Consider the following 21,221-nt stretch of genomic DNA (forward strand, 5'->3'; position numbering starts at 1 on the left):
ACTAACACAGACAAACCAATATAGAGTAATAACACACAGCCTCACTACTAACACAGACAAACCAATATAGAGTAATAACACAGCCTCACTACCAACACAGACAAACCAATATAGAGTAATAACACACAGCCTCACTACTAACACAGACAAACCAATATAGAGTAATAACACACAACCTCACTACCAACACATACAGGTAAACTGCCAAAATAAAGGAACCGCCAACATTGTGTCTTAATAGGGTTTTGGGCCACCATGAGCCGCCAGAATAGCTTCAATGCGCCTTGGCATAAATTCTAGTGATCGCTGTCCGCGGTTCTGAAACATCTGTGCTCTGTTGAATTGGTGCCTTTTACATTTTAGTCATTTAGCAGACGCTCTTATCCTTTTCCTAGACCATGTTGTATTATAGCAAAGTTAGCCAGCATATTGGTGTTGAGAACAATGCGGCGGAGGCAGCAGCAGAATGAGGAGATGAGAAAACAGCCCTTGCCTTAAAATGTCTAAGAAAAGTGGGGAAACCAACTTAAATTAGGTATATAATCAATAGCCTAATAGGTAAAACAAATATTTCACCTTTATTTAACCAGGCAGGCCAGTTGAGAACAAGTTCTCATTTACAACTGTGACCTGGCCAAGATAAAGCAAAGCAGTGCGACACAAACAACACAGAGTTACACATGGGATAAACAAACGTACAGTCAATAACAGGATAGAGAAGTCTATATACACTCTGTGCAAATGAGGTAAGGTTAGGGAGGAAAGGCAATAAATAGGCCATAGTGACAAAATAATTACAATTTAGCAATTAAACACTGGAGTAATAGATGTGCAGAAGATGAATGTGTAAGTAGAAATACTGGGGTGCAAATGAGCAACAAAAAAAACAAAAAATATATATATGGGGATGAGGTAGTTGGTTGGGCTATTTACAGATGGGCTATGTACAGGTGCAATGATCTGTAAGTTGCTCTGACAGCTGATGCTTCAAGTTAGTGAGGGAGATATGAGGCCCCAGCTTCAGTGATTTTTGCAATTCGTTCCAGTCATTGGCAGCAGAGAACTGGAAGGAAAGGCGGCCAAAGTAGGAATAGGCTTTGAGGGTGACCAGTGAAATATACCTGCTGGAGCGCGTGCTACGGGTGGGTGCTGCTATGGTGACCAGTGAGCTGAGATAAGGTGGGGCTTTACCTAGCAAAGACTTACAGATGACCTGGAGCCAGTGGGTTTGGCGACGAATATGAAGCGAGGGCCAGCCAACGAGAGCACACAGGTCGCAGTTGTGGGTAGTATATGGGGCTTTGGTGACAAAACGGACGGCACTGTGATAGCCTCCAACACTCTACTCAATAAATTGGATGCAGTCTATTTTATAAATTACTTCGCCGAAGTCAAGGATCGTTAGGATAGTCAGTTTTACGAGGGTATGTTTGGCAGCATGAGTGAAGGATGCTTTGTTGCGAAATAGGATGCCGATTCCAGATTTAATTTTGGATCGGAGATGCTTAACGTGAGTCTGGAAGGAGAGTTTACAGTCTAACCAGACACCTAGGTATTTGTAATTGTCCACATATTCTTAGTCAGAACTGTCCAGAGTACTGACGCTAGACGGGCGGGCAGGTGCGGGCAGAGATCGGTTGAAGAGCATGCATTTAGTTTTACTTGCATTTAAGAGCAGTTGGAGGCCACGGAAGGAGAGTTGTATGGCATTGAAGCTCGTCTGGAGGTTAGTTAACACAGTGTCCAAAGAAGGGCCAGAAGTATACAGAATGGTTTCGTCTGTGTAGAGGTGGATCAGAGACTCACCAGCAGCAAGAGCGACATCATTGATGTATACAGAGAAAAGACTCGGCCCGAGAATTGAACCCTGTGGCACACCCATAGAGACTGCCAGAGGTCCGGACAACAGGCCCTCCGATTTGACACACTGAACTCTATCAGAGAAGTAGTTGGTGAACCAGGCGAGGCAATCATTTGTGCCCGGTATTATCAATCATCCACAGATATCTATAGAAATAAGACAGATCCTGCTTCTGTTGCCTGCGATTGTTCACGGAATCAGCCTACTGATTCCGTGATCGCCAAGCCTCACGCAACCACAACATGTTGGAAAAACTATTTCACAAATTCAGCTGGTTTTAATCTTTGCTGTAATAAAGACTTTGTACTTTTTGTTAGAACTGCATCTTTTATTTCTTATCATTTAATGCGTTTACACTTTTTCAAATTGTCAGAATAATTCATCATAATATAGCCTATAACTCTCCTTTTTCTTGACCTCCTTATTGTTATTATTACTATTATGACCATCATTATAATAAGTAATTATCAATATCATTAGTAGGCTTAGTATAGCAGGCTTGTATAACCACCATTGAGCTGTAGGCCTAACCACCATTGAGCTGTAGCACATCCTGTTCAGTCTTAATACCGTAACTTGAGTGGACCTAAATCATTCATTCGTTCGTTTCATCACACTGTAGAAATCAAATTATATTTGTCACACGCGCCGAATACAACAGGTGCAGACCTTTACAGTGAAATGCTTACTTACAAGCCCTTAACCAACAATGCAGTTAAGAAAAATAAGTTGAAAGTATTTACTAAAATAAATGGAATAATAATAAAAAAAATTTTTTTTTATTTTTTTATTAAAAATAAATAATTAAGGGGCAACAATAAAATAACAGTAACGAGGCTATATACAGGGGGGTACTGGTACAAAGTCAATGTGCGGGGGTAATTGAGATAATATAGTTGAGGTAATTGAGATTATATATACATGTAGGTAGAGGTAAAGTGACTATGCACAGATAATAAAGAGTAGCAGCAGTGGCGGCGGCGGGGGGGGGGGGGGGGGTCAATGCAAATAGTCTGGGTGGCCATTTGATTAGCTGTTCAGGAGTCTTATGGCTTGGGGGTAGAAGCTGTTTAGAAGCCTCTTGGACCTAGACTTGGCGCTCTGGTACTGCTTGCCATGCGGTAGCATAGAGAACAGTCTTTGACTAGGGTGGCTGAAGTCTTTGACAATTTTTAGGGCCTAAGATAGACAACCTCTTTTCCCAGAAGTTGGCAGAGTAAAATATATGAACTACTAAATAATAGATACATCTAAATCCCCATGTCACTACAACTCTACTCATCAGTCCTGGGACAAACCAATTTGCTCCCCTAAAAACTTTAAACAATGCATAAAAATATGTAGTCGAGGAAACTACGCCATTTTAAAGTGTTTTAAAATGGTGGCAAAAATTGATGCAAATGTCACCGCATTCAAGAATGACTCCTCCACTAACACAGAATCATCTTCTCTCATAAGTTGGAAGAAGTCAAATTATAGCAGGGCTCTCCAACCCTGTTCCTGTAGAACTACCGTTCTGTAGGTTTAACCTCCAACCCTGTTCCTGTAGAACTACCATTCTGTAGGTTTAACCTCCAACCCTGTTCCTGTAGAGCTACCATTCTGTAGGTTTACACTCCAACCCTGTTCCTGTAGAGCTACCATTCTGTAGGTTCAACCTCCAACCCTGTTCCTGTAGAGTTACCATTCTGTAGGTTTACACTCCAACCCTGTTCCTGTAGAGCTACCATTCTGTAGGTTTACACTCCAACCCTGTTCCTGTAGAGCTACCGTTCTGTAGGTTTAACCTCCAACCCTGTTCCTGTAGAACTACCATTCTGTAGGTTTTAACTCTAACCCTGTTCCTGGAGAGCTACCCTCTCCTGTAGGTTTACCCTCCAACCCTGTTCCTGGAGAGCTACCCTCTCCTGTAGGTTTACACTCCAACCCTGTTCCTGGAGAGCTACCCTCTCCTGTAGGTTTACACTCCAACCCTGTTCCTGGAGAGCTACCCTCTCCTGTAGGTTTACACTCCAACCCTGTTCCTGGAGAGCTACCCTCTCCTGTAGGTTTACACTCCAACCCTGTTCCTGGAGAGCTACCCTCTCCTGTAGGTTTACACTCCAACCCTGTTCCTGGAGAGCTACCCTCTCCTGTAGGTTTACACTCCAACCCTGTTCCTGGAGAGCTACCCTCTCCTGTAGGTTTACACTCCAACCCTGTTCCTGGAGAGCTACCCTCTCCTGTAGGTTTACACTCCAACCCTGTTCCTGGAGTGCTACCCTCTCCTGTAGGTTTACACTCCAACCCTGTTCCTGGAGAGCTACCCTCTCCTGTAGGTTTACACTCCAACCCTGTTCCTGGAGAGCTACCCTCTCCTGTAGGTTTACACTCCAACCCTGTTCCTGGAGAGCTACCCTCTCCTGTAGGTTTACACTCCAACCCTGTTCCTGGAGTGCTACCCTCTCCTGTAGGTTTACACTCCAACCCTGTTCCTGGAGAGCTACCCTCTCCTGTAGGTTTACACTCCAACCCTGTTCCTGGAGAGCTACCCTCTCCTGTAGGTTTTAACTCCAACCCTGTTCCTGGAGAGCTACCCTCTCCTGTAGGTTTACACTCCAACCCTGTTCCTGGAGAGCTACCCTCTCCTGTAGGTTTACACTCCAACCCTGTTCCTGGAGAGCTACCCTCTCCTGTAGGTTTACACTCCAACCCTGTTCCTGGAGAGCTACCCTCTCCTGTAGGTTTACACTCCAACCCTGTTCCTGGAGAGCTACCCTCTCCTGTAGGTTTACACTCCAACCCTGTTCCTGGAGAGCTACCCTCTCCTGTAGGTTTACACTCCAACCCTGTTCCTGGAGAGCTACCCTCTCCTGTAGGTTTACACTCCAACCCTGTTCCTGGAGAGCTACCCTCTCCTGTAGGTTTACACTCCAACCCTGTTCCTGGAGAGCTACCCTCTCCTGTAGGTTTTCACTACCACTCCAGTGGTAGCTAACCTGATTCAGCATATTAACCAGCTAACTATTAGAATCAGGTGTGATAGATTAGGGTTGGAGTGAAAACTTACAGGACAGTAGCTCTCCAGGAACCGGGTTGGATATCCTTGGTTTAGAGTACGACCATACATTCTGGCTAACTAACACAGGCTAGCTGCTTGCTAACAGTGGGACTCAGTGATATAACCACACACAGAACATGTGGCTACACCAAATGATATTACATAAAAAGTTTGGAGGGGAAAAAAAGTAGAAGAGCATCTCCAGCTGTTTGGGATTACTCAAGGGTGTGTGTGTGTGTGTGGGGGGGCAACACTCCGAGTTAACAGTCCAGCAAAACACACACACACACACACACACACCAGGGTTTCCGTTAGCCGGAAATTGATGAAAACCCGACAAATTGTAGCGGGCCAAATTGTCCAGGAGAGTCTATCATAGCCTAAACTCTGAATAGGCTACTGTTGATTGTGAAGATTGGGGCCTTTTTCATTTAAGTAAAACACAAGTTAGAGGACAAAGAGTATTGTGAAGGTTTAAACCAGTTCGCAAGTGTTTTGTTTAATTCTGTTCAGCCATTTTCTTTGACCAAATTAAGTTCTAACTGTAATGCTGTGTTTGCCGCAACATAATAGCCTGCTCTTGTTTTCCCTATAAACAATGGCTTGACTTACTTCTGAATTACCATAATTAAGTTGAGAAACTTTTGTAAAAGTTGTGTGGTGTGGCTATTATTAGCCTATTATACTGCAGGCCTATGATATAAAGACATGATATGAAGGCAGTACAGACCGGCGCTCCTACTAACTCCAACAGTTGAACTTGAGGTGAGGAAGTGTTTCAGACCTACCAGAGTTACTCCTATAATCTAACAATATAATGCTCATCTTTATACAAAATCTTTGGAGAGAAAATGTACGAATTAACCTCCTTCTGTACGTCTATATCTATATAGCAGACGCAGTAACAATCTGACAAAGAAATGCATGTCGGTGTTATTGCATGCCGCCGGCATATCTCTAGCTCTCTGGAGCCAGGACTAACCTTCTCTTCTTTCCTTTTTAATTACTTTATTTGTATACATACACTTAATGTAAACCCCACATGTAAACCCAACGTAAAGTGATAATCCAACCACCTGACAGGTGTGGCATATCAAGAAGCTGATTAAACAGCATGATCATTACACAGGTGCACCTTGTGCTGGGGACAATAAAAGCCCACTAAAATGTGCAGTTGTCACACAACACCACAGGTGTATCAAGTTTTGAAGGAGCGTGCAATTGGGATGCAGGAATGTCCACCAGAGCTGTTGCCAGAGAATTGAATGTTAATTCCTCCAAAATCATTTAGAGAATTTGGCAGTACGTCCAACCGGCCTCACAACCATGTGTATGGCGTTGTCTGTGTGAGAGGTTTGCTGATGTCAACGTTGTAAACAGTGCCCCATGGTGGCGGTGGGGTTATGGTAAGGGCCGGCATAAGCTATGGACAATGAACACAATTGCATTTTATCGATGGCAATTTGGCCCATTGTGAGGCCCATTTTTTTTTATGCATCTGTGACCAAGAGATGCATATCTATATTTCCAGTCATGTGAAATCTATAGATTAGGGCCTAATGAATTTATTTCAATTGACTGATTTTCTCATATGATCTGTAACTCAGTAAAATCAATATACGTACGCACGCACATTTACAGTTGAAGTGGGAAGTTTACATACACCTAAGCCAAATCCATTTAAAAACTCAGTTTCACAATTCCTGACATTTAATCCAAGTAAAAATTTCCCGTCTTAGGTCAGTTAGGATCACCACTTTATTTTAAGAACGTGAAATGTCAGAATAATAGTAGAGAGAATGATTTATTTCATCTTTTACTTCTTTCATCACATTCCCAGTGGGTCAGAAGTTTACATACACTCAATTAGTATTTGGTAGCATTGCCTTTAAATTGTTTAGCTTGGGTCAAACGTTTCAGGTAGCCTTCCACAATAAGTTGGGTGAATTTTGGCCCATTACTCATTTTCTATGGGATTGAGGTCAGGGCTTTGTGATGGCCACTCCAATACCTTGACTTTGTTGTCCTTAAGCCATTTTGCCACAACTTCGGAAGTATGCTTGGGGTCATTGTCCATTTGGAAGACTCATTTGCGACCAAGCTTTAACTTCCTGACTGATGTCTTGAGATGTTGCTTCAATATATCCACATAATTTTTCTTCCTCATGATGCCATCTATTTTGTGAAGTGCACCAGTCCCTCCTGCAGCAAAGCACCCCCACGGCATGAGCAAAGCACTCCCACGGCTGCCACCCCCGTGCTTCACGGTTGGGATGGTGTTATTTGGCTTGCAAGCCTCCCCCTTTTTCCTCCAAACATAACGATGGTCATTATGGCCAAACAGTTCTATTTTTGTTTCATCAGACCAGAGGACATTTCTCCAAAAAGTACAAACGCAAACCGTAGTCTGGCTTTTTTATGGTGGTTTTGGAGCAGTGGCTACTTCCTTGCTGAGCGGCCTTTCAGGTTATGTCGATTTCGGACTCGTTTTACTGTGGATATAGATAATTTGTACCCGTTTCCTCCAGCATCTTCATTAGGTCCTTTGCTGTTCTGGGATTGATTTGCACTTTTTGCACCAAAGTAAGTTCATCTCTAGGAGACAGAACGCATCTCCTTCTTGAGCGGTATGACGGCTGCGTGGTCCCATGGTGTTTATACTTGCGTACTATTGTTTGTACAGATGAATGTGGTCCCTTCAGGTGTTTGGAAATTGCTCCCAAGGATGAACCAGACTTGTGGAGGTCTACAATTCTTTTCTGAGGTCTTTGCTGATTTCTTTTCATTTTCCCATGATGTCAAGCAAATATGCACGGAGTTTGAAGGTGGGCCTTGAAATACATCCACAGGTACACCTCCAATTGACTCAAATGATGTCAATTAGCCTAATCAGAAGCTACTTAAGCCATGACATCATTTTTGTGGAATTTTCCAAGCTGTTTAACTTCTATGGGCTATGTGGGACGCTAGCGTCCCACCTGCGGTACACACTATCAACAGCCAGTGAAATAGCATGGCGTGAAATACAAAACAGCAAAAATCTCAATTTCATTTTCTCAAACAATCATCTATTTTACACCATTTTAAAGATAAACTTCTCGTTAATCTAACCACATTGTCCGATTTCAAAAAGGCTTTACGGCGAAAGCATAAAATCTGATTATGTTAGGACATCAACTTCACAAGAAAAACCACACAGCCATTTTCCAAGCAAGGACTCACAAAAACCAAAAATACAGCTAAAATATTCACTAACTTTTGATGATCTTCATCAGATGGCACTCATAGGACTTCATGTTACACAATACATGTATGTTTTGCTTGATAAAGTTCATATTTATATCCAAAAACCCCATTTTACATTGGCACGTGATGTTCAGAAAATGTATTCCCACCAAAACTTCTGGTGAATGAGCACATCAATTTACAAAAATACTCATCATAAACGTTGATAAAATTTACAACAGTTATTGAAAGAATTATAGATATAATCCTCCTTAACCTGTTGAGGGTAGGGGGCAGTATTTGCACGGCCAGATAAAAAACTTACCCGATTTAATCTGGTTATTACTACTGCCCAGAAACTAGAATATGCATATAATTATTGGCTTTGGATAGAAAACACCCTAAAGTTTCTAAAATTGTTTGAATGGTGTCTGTGAGTATAACAGAACTCATATGGCAGGCAAAAACCTGAGAAGATTCTGTACAGGAAGTGCTCTCTCTGACCATTCCTTGGGCTTCTTGACTCTTTTTATTGAAAACTTAGGATCTTTGCTGTAACGTGACACTTCCTACGGCTCCCACAGGCTCTCAGAACCCGGGAAAAAGCTGAATGTCGTCATTCCAGCCCCTTGCTGAAAAACATTAGCGCCTTTGGTAAGTGGTCTATCAGAGGACAATGAGACTGAGGCGCGTGCACGAGGCGACCCCATGTTTTTATTTTCTTTCTTTGTACTAAAACACGGTTTCCCGGTCGGAATATTATCGCTTTTTTACGAGAAAAATTGCATAAAAATTGATTTTAAACAGCGGTTGACATGCTTCGAAGTACGATAATGGAATATTTCTTTTCTTTACCCTTTCGGATAGTGTCTTGAACGCACGAACAAAACGCCGCTATTTGGATATAACTATGGATTATTTTGAACCAAACCAACATTTGTTATTGAAGTAGAAGTCCTGGGAGTGCATTCTGACGAAGAACAGCAAAGGTAATAACATTTTTCTTGTAGTAAATCTGACTTTGGTGAGGGCTAAACTTGGTGGGTGTCTAAATAGCTAGCCCTGTGATGCCGTGCTATCTACTCAGAATATTGCAAAATGTGCTTTCACCGAAAAGCTATTTTAAAATCGGACATAGCGAGTGCATAAAGGAGTTCTGCATCTATAATTCTTAAAATAATTGTTATGCTTTTTGTGAACGTTTATCGTGAGTAATTTAGTAAATTCACCGGAAGTTTGCGGTGGGTATGCTAGTTCTGAACGTCACATGCTAATGTAAAAAGCTGGTTTTTGATATAAATATGAACTTGATTGAACAAAACATGCATGTATTGTATAACATAATGTCCTAGGCGTGTCATCTGATGAAGATCATCAAAGGTTAGTGCTGCATTTAGCTGTGGTTTGGGTTTATGTGACATTATATGCTAGCTTGAAAAATGGGTGTGTGATTATTTCTGGCTGGGTACTCTGCTGACATAATCTAATGTTTTGCTTTCGTTGTAAAGCCTTTTTGAAATCGGACAGTGTGGTTAGATTAACGAGAGTCTTGTCTTTAAAATGGTGTAAAATAGTCATATGTTTGAGAAATTGAAGTAATAGCATTTCTAAGGTATTTGAATATCGCGCCACGGGATTACACTGGCTGTTGCGTAGGTGGGACGATTTCGTCCCACCTAGCCCAGAGAGGTTAATGCAACCGTTGTGTCAAATTTTAAAATAGCTTTACGGAGAAAGCAAATTTTTCAATATTCTCAGCCATCAAAGCAAGCTATACAAGATACCCGCCAAGTTCTGGGGTCAACTAAACTCAGAATTAGTATTATAAATATTCTCTTACCTTTGCTGATTTTCGTCAGAATGCACTCCCAGGACTCCTACTTCCACAAGAAATTTTCTTTTTGTTAGAAATACTCCATATTTATGTCCAAATACCTCCGTTTTGTTCGTGCGTTCAGATCACTATCCAAAGACATAACGCGCGAGCGTAAATCCAGACACGAAAAGTCAAATAGTTCCATTACCATTCGTAGAAACATGTCAAACATTGTTTACAATCAATCCTTAGGGTCTTTTTAACATAAAACTTCGATAATATTCCAACTGGACAATAGCGTATTCATTACAGAGGAAAAAGAAGGAGCGGCGCGCCAAATGTGCCCGCGCAGTAAACAACTCACTGGTCCCAGGCAGTCCACTCATTGACTGAGCTCCAATTTTCTGCCCAGTAACAGGAGAAGGATGAAACACGTTTCTAAAGGCTGTTGACAGTCAATGGAAGCCGTAGGAAGTGCAACGTGACCCCACAGACACTGTAGTTTCGACAGGGATTCAAAAGAAGAACTACAATTCTCAGATTTCCCACTTCCTGGTTGGATTTTTCTCAGGTTTTTGCCTGCCATATGAGTTCTGTTATACTCACATCATTCAAACAGTTTTAGAAACTTCAGTGTTTCCTATCCAAATCTACCAATAATATGCAAATATTTGTCTGTCTGTAAACAATTGTTGGAAATATTACTTGTGCTATGCATAAAGTAGATGTCCTAACCGACTTGCCAAAACTATAGTTTGTTAAAAATAAATTTGTGGAGTGGTTGAAAAACTAGTTTTAATGACTCCAACCTAAGTGTATGTAAACTTCCAACTTCAACTGTATTTACACACAAATACAATATCATACAGTGGATGCCTAGTGGCGGCTCTAGTGGTTAGAGCGTTGGACTAGTAACCGAAAGGTTGCAAGTTCAAATCCCTGAGCTGACAAGGTACAAATCTGTCGTTCTGCCCCTGAACAGGCAGTTAACCCACTGTTCCTAGGCCATCATTGTAAATAAGAATTTGTTCTTAACTGACCTGCCTAGTTAAATAAAGGTTAAAAAAATGCCCTGATGCATTTAGTGCTCAAATCGCTGACAGTTGAACCATGAGGTGGACAATAACTGTTTTAGGAAAGTAAAGACCAATAAAATATTAGGCTATAAAGTTTTGCATGTGCTACAAATTGAAACACAAGGAATAGTGTTTCTGTCATCGGCTGTTTTTAAGGCTGCGCTAAGTCGGATCTGAATGCACACGGAAGTCCGGTAAATTTCTCAAATGTCCAATAAATTAAAATCTTCCCAGGCACGTTGTCTGGCGTCAAATCTTCCAAATGTAAACTGACACACACACACACACACACACACACACACACACACACAGCTATTCAGCACGGCAATGTGTCTGCTGGGAGAATCTCATGGTAGAGAGGAAATCTATCCAACCTATTCATTACTGACTGGTCAAGGAGGAGAAGAAGTTATCAAATAACATTCGGATACAGCCAGGGGATTTCTCAGTGTGCGTGTGGTAGTAGTCAAGAAGAAAAGGAGCCTAGGGATTTCTGACTGTGCTAGTGTTATACCGCTATTATTATACTGTTCCTGCTGAATCCCTTTACATCCCATTAATTTCTCCAATTAGTTACTCACCCGGGGGACCATCGCGCACATACACACCCAGACAGAGACACACCCACAAAAGCTTTCTGTGAACTCAACCACCAAGTACAAATGGACAAAACGCACTAAAGATGCGTCTCCATGGAATTATTTAATCTCAGACCTGGGATCTCGTAAAAAGGAACATAACATTTAAAAGATCTAGAATGATTATAACACTGAAAATCTGTGAAGAGGATGGTGTGGCTGGCTACTTACTTGATCTGCTTGGCGTTTTTGTAGCGGATGAAGATGACGATAGGGTAGATGTGAACGCTGTGCAGCCTCTCAATGGCGTGGGGGGCGATGTCTAGCAGACAGTGACAGTCCTAAGAGGGGGAGAAGAGGACATCTCAGTTCAGTCCTGTTCTAGGAGAGAGAGAAGAGGACATCTCAGTTCAGTCCTGTTCTAGGAGAGAGAGAAGACTGGGATGACAAGCAACATGCTGCTGCTTTCAGAAAGGACCAACATGCTGCTGCTGCTGCTTTCAGAAAGGACCAACATGCTGCTGCTGCTTTCAGAAAGGACCAACATGCTGCTGCTGCTGCTTTCAGAAAGGACCAACATGCTGCTGCTGCTGCTGCTTTCAGAAAGGACCAACATGCTGCTGCTGCTTTCAGAAAGGACCAACATGCTGCTGCTGCTGCTTTCAGAAAGGACCAACATGCTGCTGCTTTCAGAAAGGACCAACATGCTGCTGCTTTCAGAAAGGACCAACATGCTGCTGCTTTCAGAAAGGACCAACATGCTGCTGCTTTCAGAAAGGACCAACATGCTGCTGCTTTCAGAAAGGACCAACATGCTGCTGCTTTCAGAAAGGACCAACATGCTGCTGCTGCTGCTTTCAGAAAGGACCAACATGCTGCTGCTGCTGCTTTCAGAAAGGACCAACATGCTGCTGCTTTCAGAAAGGACCAACATGCTGCTGCTTTCAGAAAGGACCAACATGCTGCTGCTTTCAGAAAGGACCAACATGCTGCTGCTTTCAGAAAGGACCAACATGCTGCTGCTGCTGCTTTCAGAAAGGATCAAATGCAAGAGACTCGACATCTATTAAGACAGAAAGTTGTAAATTGTGAGAAATGAAAAACCTGAAGACTGCTTTTGAGGTGACATTAAATAAGCTTTTAATTGACCACATCTAACTTTATTCTGAAATAACTAAGGGGAACACTTTAATTTGATAAGAGACGAGGATCTGACCCCGTTCATATCATTTTATTCACTATTATCTAAAAGGTGAAACTGCTGCTAGATCAGCCCTGATGTTGTACCTTCTCTGTGATCTCCTTGATGGAGGCCACGGTGGTCACGTCAAAATGGCCACTCCTGCGTTTGTAGTCGATGAAGAGGCAGTCTTTGACTCCACGCTCTATAGCCTGCTGGGATGCCTTCATCACCTCTGAGGAAGACACACAGAGAGAAGTCAGAGACTGTTCATCCTAATGAATACAGCCCAGTAGTCTAACCAAAGAAATAGAAAATGACAAGAATGGCCACCCTCAATGATTGTATTTCTATAAGTCTAAACCCCATTCTGTTTGATAAAATGACAAGCAATCATCAGTAGGCAATAATATATTATTATGTATGCTTTTCTGTTGGAGTGCATATAGGACAATGTGTCCCAAATGACACCCCATCCACAGGGCACATAAGGCTGCGGTCAAAAGCAGTGCACTACAGTGAATTCGGAAAGTATTCAGACCTTGACTTTTTCCACATTTTGTTACGTTACAGCCTCATTAATCTACACACAACACCCCATAATGACAAAGCAAAAACAGGTTTAGAAATGTTTGCAAATTTATAAAAATAAATAAATAATTAAAAACCTTATTTACATAAGAATTCAGATCCTTTGAATTGAGACTCGAAATTGAGCTCAGGTGCATCCTGTTTCCATTGATCATCCTTGAGATGTTTCTACAACTTGATTGGAGTTCACTTGTGGTAAATTCAATTGATTAGATATGATTTGGAACGGCACACACCTGTCTAGGCACACACCTGTCTATAAAGCCTTCCCTGTAGCTCAGTTGGTAGAGCATGGTGTTTGCAACGCCAGGGTTGTGGGTTCGATTCCCACGGGGGGCCAGCACAGAAAAAAAAAATGTATGAAATTGTATGAAATGTATGCATTCACTAATGTAAGTCACTCTGGATAAGAGTGTCTGCTAAATGACTAAAATGTACATGTATACAAAGTCCCACATTTCACAGTACATGTCAGAACAAACACCAAGCCATGAGGTAGAAGGAATTGTCCGTAGAGCTCAGACAGGATTGTGTTGAGGAACAGATCTGGGGAAGGATACCAAAACATTTCTTCAGCATTGAAGGTCTCCAAGAACACAGTGGCCTCCACCATTCTTAAATGGAAGAAGTTTGGAACCACCAAGACTCTTCCTAGAGCTGGCCGTCCAGCCAAACTGAGCAATCGAGGGAGAAGGGCCTTGGTCAGGGAGGTGACCAAGAACCCGATGGTCACTGACAGAGCTCTAGATTTCCTCTGTGGAGATGGGAGAACCTTCCAGAAGGACAACCATCTCTGCAGCACTCCACCAATCAAGCCTTTATGGTAGAGTGGCCAGACAGAAGCCACTCTTCAGTAAAAAGGCAGGACAGCCCGCTTGGAGTTTGCCAAAAGGCACCTAAAGGACTCTCAGACCATGAGAAACAAGATTCTCTGGTCTGATGAAACCAATATTGAACTATTTGGCCTGAATGCCAAACGTTACGTCTGGAGGAAACCTGGCACCATCCCCACGGTGAAGCATGGTGGTGGCACCATCGTGCTGTGGGGATGTTTTTCAGCGGCAGGGACTGGAAGACCAGTCAGGATCGAGGCAAAGTGCAGAGAGATCCTTGATGAAAACCTGCTCCAGAGCGCTCAGGACCTCAGACTGGGGCAAAGGTTCACCTTCCAACAGGACAACGACTCGAAGCACACTGCCAAGACAACATAGGAGTGGCTTCAGGACAAGTCTCTGAATATCGTTGAGTGGCCCAGCCAGAGCCCGGACTTGAACCCGATCGAACATCTCTGGAGAGACCTGAAAATAGCTGTGCAGCAACACTCCCCATCCAACCAGATAGAGCTTGAGAGGGTCTACAGAGAAGAATGGGAGAAACTTCCCAAATACAGGTGTGCCAAGCTTGTAGCGTCATATCCAATAATACTTTTTTGTCATTATGGAGTATTGTGTGTAGATTGCTGAGCAAAAAAACTATTTAATACATTTTTGAATAAGGCTGTAATGTAACAAAATGTGGAAAAAGTTGAGGGGTCTGAATACAGTGCTGATCTCAACTCAACTAGTATTATATTGTGGTACCATATGTTGTACTCTACTCAACCAGTATTATATTGTGGTACCATATGTTGTACTCTACTCAACCAGTATTATATTGTGGTACCATATGTTGTACTCTACTGAACCAGTATTATATTGTGGTACCATATGTTGTACTCTACTCAACCAGTATTATATTGTGGTACCATATGTTGTACTCTACTCAACCAGTATTATATTGTGGTACTATATGTTGTACTCTACTCAACCAGTATTATATTGTGGTACTATATGTTGTACTCTACTCAACCAGTATTATATTGTGGTACTATATGTTGTACTCTACTCAACCAGTATTATATTGTGGTACTATATGTTGTACTCTACTCAACCAGTATTATATTGTGGTACTATATGTTGTACTCTACTCAACCAGTATTATATTGTGGTACTGCTGTACTTTACTCACCCAGGACACATCTGCAGAACTTCCCGGGGGACTCTTTAACCAGCATGTCCTTGACGGGGTCTGAGAGAGGGCCGAGGATCACGACCGGCCTAGAGGAAACACACACTACCTTCTGGACCCGCTGGTACGCCAGGCTCACACAGTCTGAGGGGGAGAGAGACACACACAATATACATGGTTACACACACACACACCCAACCGAATCAGTTAGTGGGGTAGCGTTACACACGACAGCCTAATACTCTGTCCATGTAAAGGTGTATGTGTCCTCACCCTCTAGAAATGGTATGGAGTCTGTGCTAATGGCGTCCTGGGCCACCAGTTCCTTGCCGTCTTTGGAGCTGCTGCGTTTGTGTTTGTTTTTCCTCCTGAAGAAGGATCTCCTGGCGGCAGCAGAAAGACTCTTACTGTCCTTGTCGTCCTTCAGCTCTGTCATACTGTGTCTACGGTAGAACTCCTGGTCCATCCTGCACAGACACATACAATATAGTCACACAAGACTCGTCATGACACATGGAACTTACCCAAATGATGGGGAGAGACTCACTGGTATCAGCTAATAACTTAGTAGTGTGTGTGTCTCTTACATGTATTTGCTGGGGATCTGTCCTCTCTGGATCCGCTGTGCGTTCTCATCCAGCTGCCAGACCATCCAGCTGCCGAAGTTGCCCTTTGGTAGAGTATCATCCACATAGAGGATGTCATCCTTCTGAAAACTCAGGTCCAGCTCTGCCTCAGCAGTCCGCTCATAAAGTGCTCTAGAGAGATGGAGGGGGAAGTACGGAGAGGGTAAGAGTGAGAGGAAAGGTGGAATGGAGAGAGGGTTAGTGTGTGTGTGTGCGCTCCTATGTGAGCGAGCATGCATACCTATTCCCCTTTAAAGTCCAGCCCACTGAGGTTGGAGCCCCATAGCTCTTTTTCTCAGCGTATCTGTGTGTCTGTCTGTGTGAAGGCCCTGTCAGGGTTGGGGCTGTGTGTGTGCATGTATCTGTGTGAAGATCGTGTCAGGGTTGGGGCTGTGTGTGTGCATGTATCTGTGTGAAGATCGTGTCAGGGTTGGGGCTGTGTGTGTGCATGTATCTGTGTGAAGATCGTGTCAGGGTTGGGGCTGTGTGTGTGCATGTATCTGTGCGTGTGAAGGCCGTGTTAGGGTTGGGGCGACATCCTGACACGGTCTGTGTGACTTTGGCAGGCAGCTGCTGCCATGCAGAGACTCAGATTGCATCCCGAATGGCACTCTATTCCCTATATAGTGCACTACTTGTCAATGGGCCCTGGTTCAAAATAGTGCACTATATAGGGAATAGAGTGCCATTTGGGACACCAAATCAGCTTCTTACAGACTTCTAACAAGGAACACCTGCTCTGACCGACACACATCTACTCATCCACAGCCTGTAGTCTAGAAGCTGTCCCGGTCTGCCTCGTGCACACACATCTACTCATCCACAGCCTGTAGTCTAGGAGCTGTCCCGGTCTGCCTCGTGCACACACATCTACTCATCCACAGCCTGTAGTCTAGGAGCTGTCCCGGTCTGCCTCGTGCACACACATCTACTCATCCACAGCCTGTAGTCTAGGAGCTGTCCCGGTCTGCCTCGTGCACACACATCTACTCATCCACAGCCTGTAGTCTAGGAGCTGTCCCGGTCTGCCTCGTGCACACACATGCAAACACACGCAAACTCTCTACAGAGGAATTTAACCAGGGGCTAATGGAGAGGGCAAGTCTCCTCTGTTTTTCTGTCTGAAGGTAAACCATTCGTAGACAGACAGGACCTCTATAGTGAGATACTAATTGTAACAATGTTCAGAACAGAGCAATCCGCTGCTTTATTGGTGTTCACAAACTGACTCCAAACCTGGCCATCTGTGGAGATATGGGTTGGGAACCATGCGTGGTTCGGCAAAAAGGTGACATGGAACAGACTGATACATTTTCCAGAACACAGAATCACAACAACAAAAACAGTTGGACTGGGACCTTAACCATTTTCTAGACCACGGATAGTTATGAGTATCTATGTTTTGTGAAACTGATTTGCAGTATATACAGTATACTCAGGAACAAATTACCAGGTGGTGTTAACCAAATCAAGGACAAGCCTTTGTGGAAAAATGGGCAGTTGATTTTGAGTTTCAACCTAAACTTAGAACGTACACTCAACGAGAACTACACTCCTGAACCATATGTCCGTCTGAACCTAAGAAAAAGCCAAAGGTCAGTTTGTGCTCAGCTCCAGCACCTTCCCTCTGACTATACAGATGAAGAGACATTTTGCCTACTGTGTGATCTTGGGGAAATCAAAAATCAAACCCATTTAGTGTTTTATTGCCCTCTGTATGATCTGAGACATGCTGATGATAACCTTAAAGGATTCTGGGTACGGGACGAGTAGAGGCTTGAATTTTATTTAACTAGGCAAGTCACAATGCCTGGAAAAGGACAAATGTACTTTTTGCGTAGTGGGGCTAGATGGTAGCTGGTTGCGTAGTGGGGCTAGATGGTAGCTGGTTGCGTAGTGGGGCTAGATGGTAGCTGGTTGCGTAGTGGGGCTAGATGGTAGCTGAACTGACCATAATTATTGAATGCATATCATTTGCTAAATATTATTTAATTCTGTAGTGTCTTGGGTAATAAATAATATCAGACGATAGCTATAAATCTTACTATAGAGATTATATACACAGAGACGGACAGACAGACCGACACAGATACAGACAGAGACAGATACAGAGAACATATACAGACAGAACATATACAGACACACAGATAGACAGAGACAGACAAACAGGACATAGACAGATAGAGACAGACAGACATAGTGAGACAGACATTTCCAGACAGACAGACAGACACAGAGACATAGACAGATACAGACATATACAGAGAGACAGATACAGACAAACAGATACAGACAGACAGGTTATAAACAGACAGGACATAGACAGATACAGACAGACAAAGATACAGACAGATAGAGAGATAAGAGACAGACAGATACAGGCAGACAGATACAGACATAGACAGACAGATACAGACAGACAGATACAGACAGATCGATACAGACAGATCTACAGACAGACAGATACATAGACAGAGAGACAGCCATTTCAAGACAGACCGACCGACACAGACAGACCGACCGACACAGACCGACCGACCGACACAGACCGACCGACCGACACAGACCGACCGACCGACAGACCGACACAGACAGACCGACCGACACAGACAGACCGACACAGACAGACACAGACAGACATGACATAGACAGATACAGACAGACAGACATGACATAGACAGACACAGACAGACAGACATGACATAGACAGACACAGACAGACAGACATGACATAGACAGACACACAGACATGACAGACTGACACAGACAGACACAGACAGACACAGACAGACATGACATAGACAGATACAGACAGACAGACATGACATAGACAGATACAGACAGACAGACAGACATGTCATAGACAGATAGACAGACAGACATGACATAGACAGACACAGACAGACATAGACAGATACAGACAGACAGACATGACATAGACAGATACAGACAGACATGACATAGACAGATACAGACAGGACATAGACAGATACAGACAGACAGACAGATACAGACAGACAGACAGACATAGACAGATACAGACAGACAGACAGACATAGACAGATACAGACAGACAGACATAGACAGATACAGACAGACAGACATAGACAGATACAGACAGACAGACATGACATAGACAGACACACAGACATGACAGACTGACACAGACAGACACAGACAGACACAGACAGACATGACATAGACAGATACAGACAGACAGACATGACATAGACAGATACAGACAGACAGACAGACATGTCATAGACAGATAGACAGACAGACATGACATAGACAGACACAGACAGACATAGACAGATACAGACAGACAGACATGACATAGACAGATACAGACAGACATGACATAGACAGATACAGACAGGACATAGACAGATACAGACAGACAGACAGATACAGACAGACAGACAGACATAGACAGATACAGACAGACAGACAGACATAGACAGATACAGACAGACAGACATAGACAGATACAGACAGACAGACATAGACAGATACAGACAGACAGACATAGACAGATACAGACAGACAGACATAGACAGATACAGACAGACAGACATAGACAGATAGACAGACAGACATAGACAGATAGACAGACAGACATAGACAGATACAGACAGACAGACACAGACAGACAGACAGACATAGACAGACAGACAGACATGACAGATACAGACAGACATGACAGATACAGACAGACATGACAGATACAGACAGACATGACAGATACAGACAGACATGACAGATACAGACAGACATGACAGATACAGACAGACATGACAGATACAGACAGACATGACAGATACAGACAGACATGACAGATACAGACAGACAGACATGACAGATACAGACAGACAGACATGACATAGACAGATACAGACAGACAGACATGACATAGACAGATACAGACAGACAGACATGACATAGACAGATACAGACAGACAGACATGACATAGACAGATACAGACAGACAGACATGACATAGACAGATACAGACAGACAGACATGACATAGACAGATACAGACAGACAGACATGTCATAGACAGATACAGACAGACAGACATGACATAGACAGACACAGACATGACATAGACAGATACAGACATGACATAGACAGAGACAGACATGACATAGACAGATACAGACAGACAGACATAGACAGATACAGACAGACATAGACAGATACAGACAGACAGACATGACATAGACAGATACAGACAGACAGATACAGACAGACATGACAGACAGATACAGACAGACAGACACAGACATGACATAGACAGATACAGACAGACAGATACAGACAGACATGACAGACAGATACAGACAGACAGACATGACATAGACAGATACAGACAGACATAGACAGATACAGACAGACATAGACAGATACAGACAGACAGACATAGACAGATACAGACAGACAGACATAGACAGATACAGACAGACAGACATAGACAGATACAGACAGACACAGACAGACACAGACAGACAGACATGACATAGACAGATACAGACAGATACAGACAGACAGACAGACATAGACAGATACAGACAGACAGACACAGACATGACATAGACAGATACAGACAGACAGACATAGACAGATACAGACAGACAGACATAGACAGATACAGACAGACAGACATAGACAGATACAGACAGACAGACATAGACAGATACAGACAGACAGACATAGACAGATACAGACAGACAGACATGACATAGACAGATACAGACAGACAGACATAGACAGATAGACAGACAGACATGACATAGACAGACAGACATGACATAGACAGACATGACATAGACAGATACAGACAGACATGACATAGACAGATAGATACAGACAGACATGACAGACAGATACAGACAGACAGACATGACATAGACAGACAGACAGACATAGACAGATACAGACAGACACAGACAGACACAGACAGACAGACATGACATAGACAGATAGACATGACAGACAGATACAGACAGACAGACATAGACAGACACAGACACAGACATGACATAGACAGATACAGACAGACATAGACAGATACAGACAGACAGACATAGACAGATAGACAGACAGACATAGACAGATACAGACAGACAGACATAGACAGATACAGACAGACATAGACAGATACAGACAGACAGACATAGACAGATACAGACAGACAGACATGACATAGACAGATACAG

General features: G+C 43.1%; 1 protein-coding gene across 4 annotated transcripts in view; it reads right to left on the bottom strand.

The window, feature by feature from the left end:
- The window catches only part of LOC106577192 (disks large homolog 5), a 119,689-nt gene that overhangs the window by 3,741 nt on the left and 94,727 nt on the right, over positions 1 to 21,221 (bottom strand). For all 4 annotated transcript variants that reach the window (XM_014155050.3, XM_014155048.3, XM_014155051.3 and 1 more), the window contains 5 exons: positions 15,962 to 16,132; positions 15,648 to 15,841; positions 15,375 to 15,518; positions 12,884 to 13,011; positions 11,828 to 11,937 (listed from right to left, as the gene is read on the bottom strand). In XM_014155050.3, the coding sequence (XP_014010525.3) occupies positions 11,828 to 11,937; positions 12,884 to 13,011; positions 15,375 to 15,518; positions 15,648 to 15,841; positions 15,962 to 16,132 (747 nt within the window). The remainder of the gene's footprint in view (positions 1 to 11,827; positions 11,938 to 12,883; positions 13,012 to 15,374; positions 15,519 to 15,647; positions 15,842 to 15,961; positions 16,133 to 21,221) is intronic.

This window comes from Salmo salar, chromosome 18 (assembly GCF_965601325.2).
Source record: "Salmo salar chromosome 18, fSalSal1, whole genome shotgun sequence".
In the NCBI taxonomy this organism is placed as follows: domain Eukaryota; kingdom Metazoa; phylum Chordata; class Actinopteri; order Salmoniformes; family Salmonidae; genus Salmo; species Salmo salar.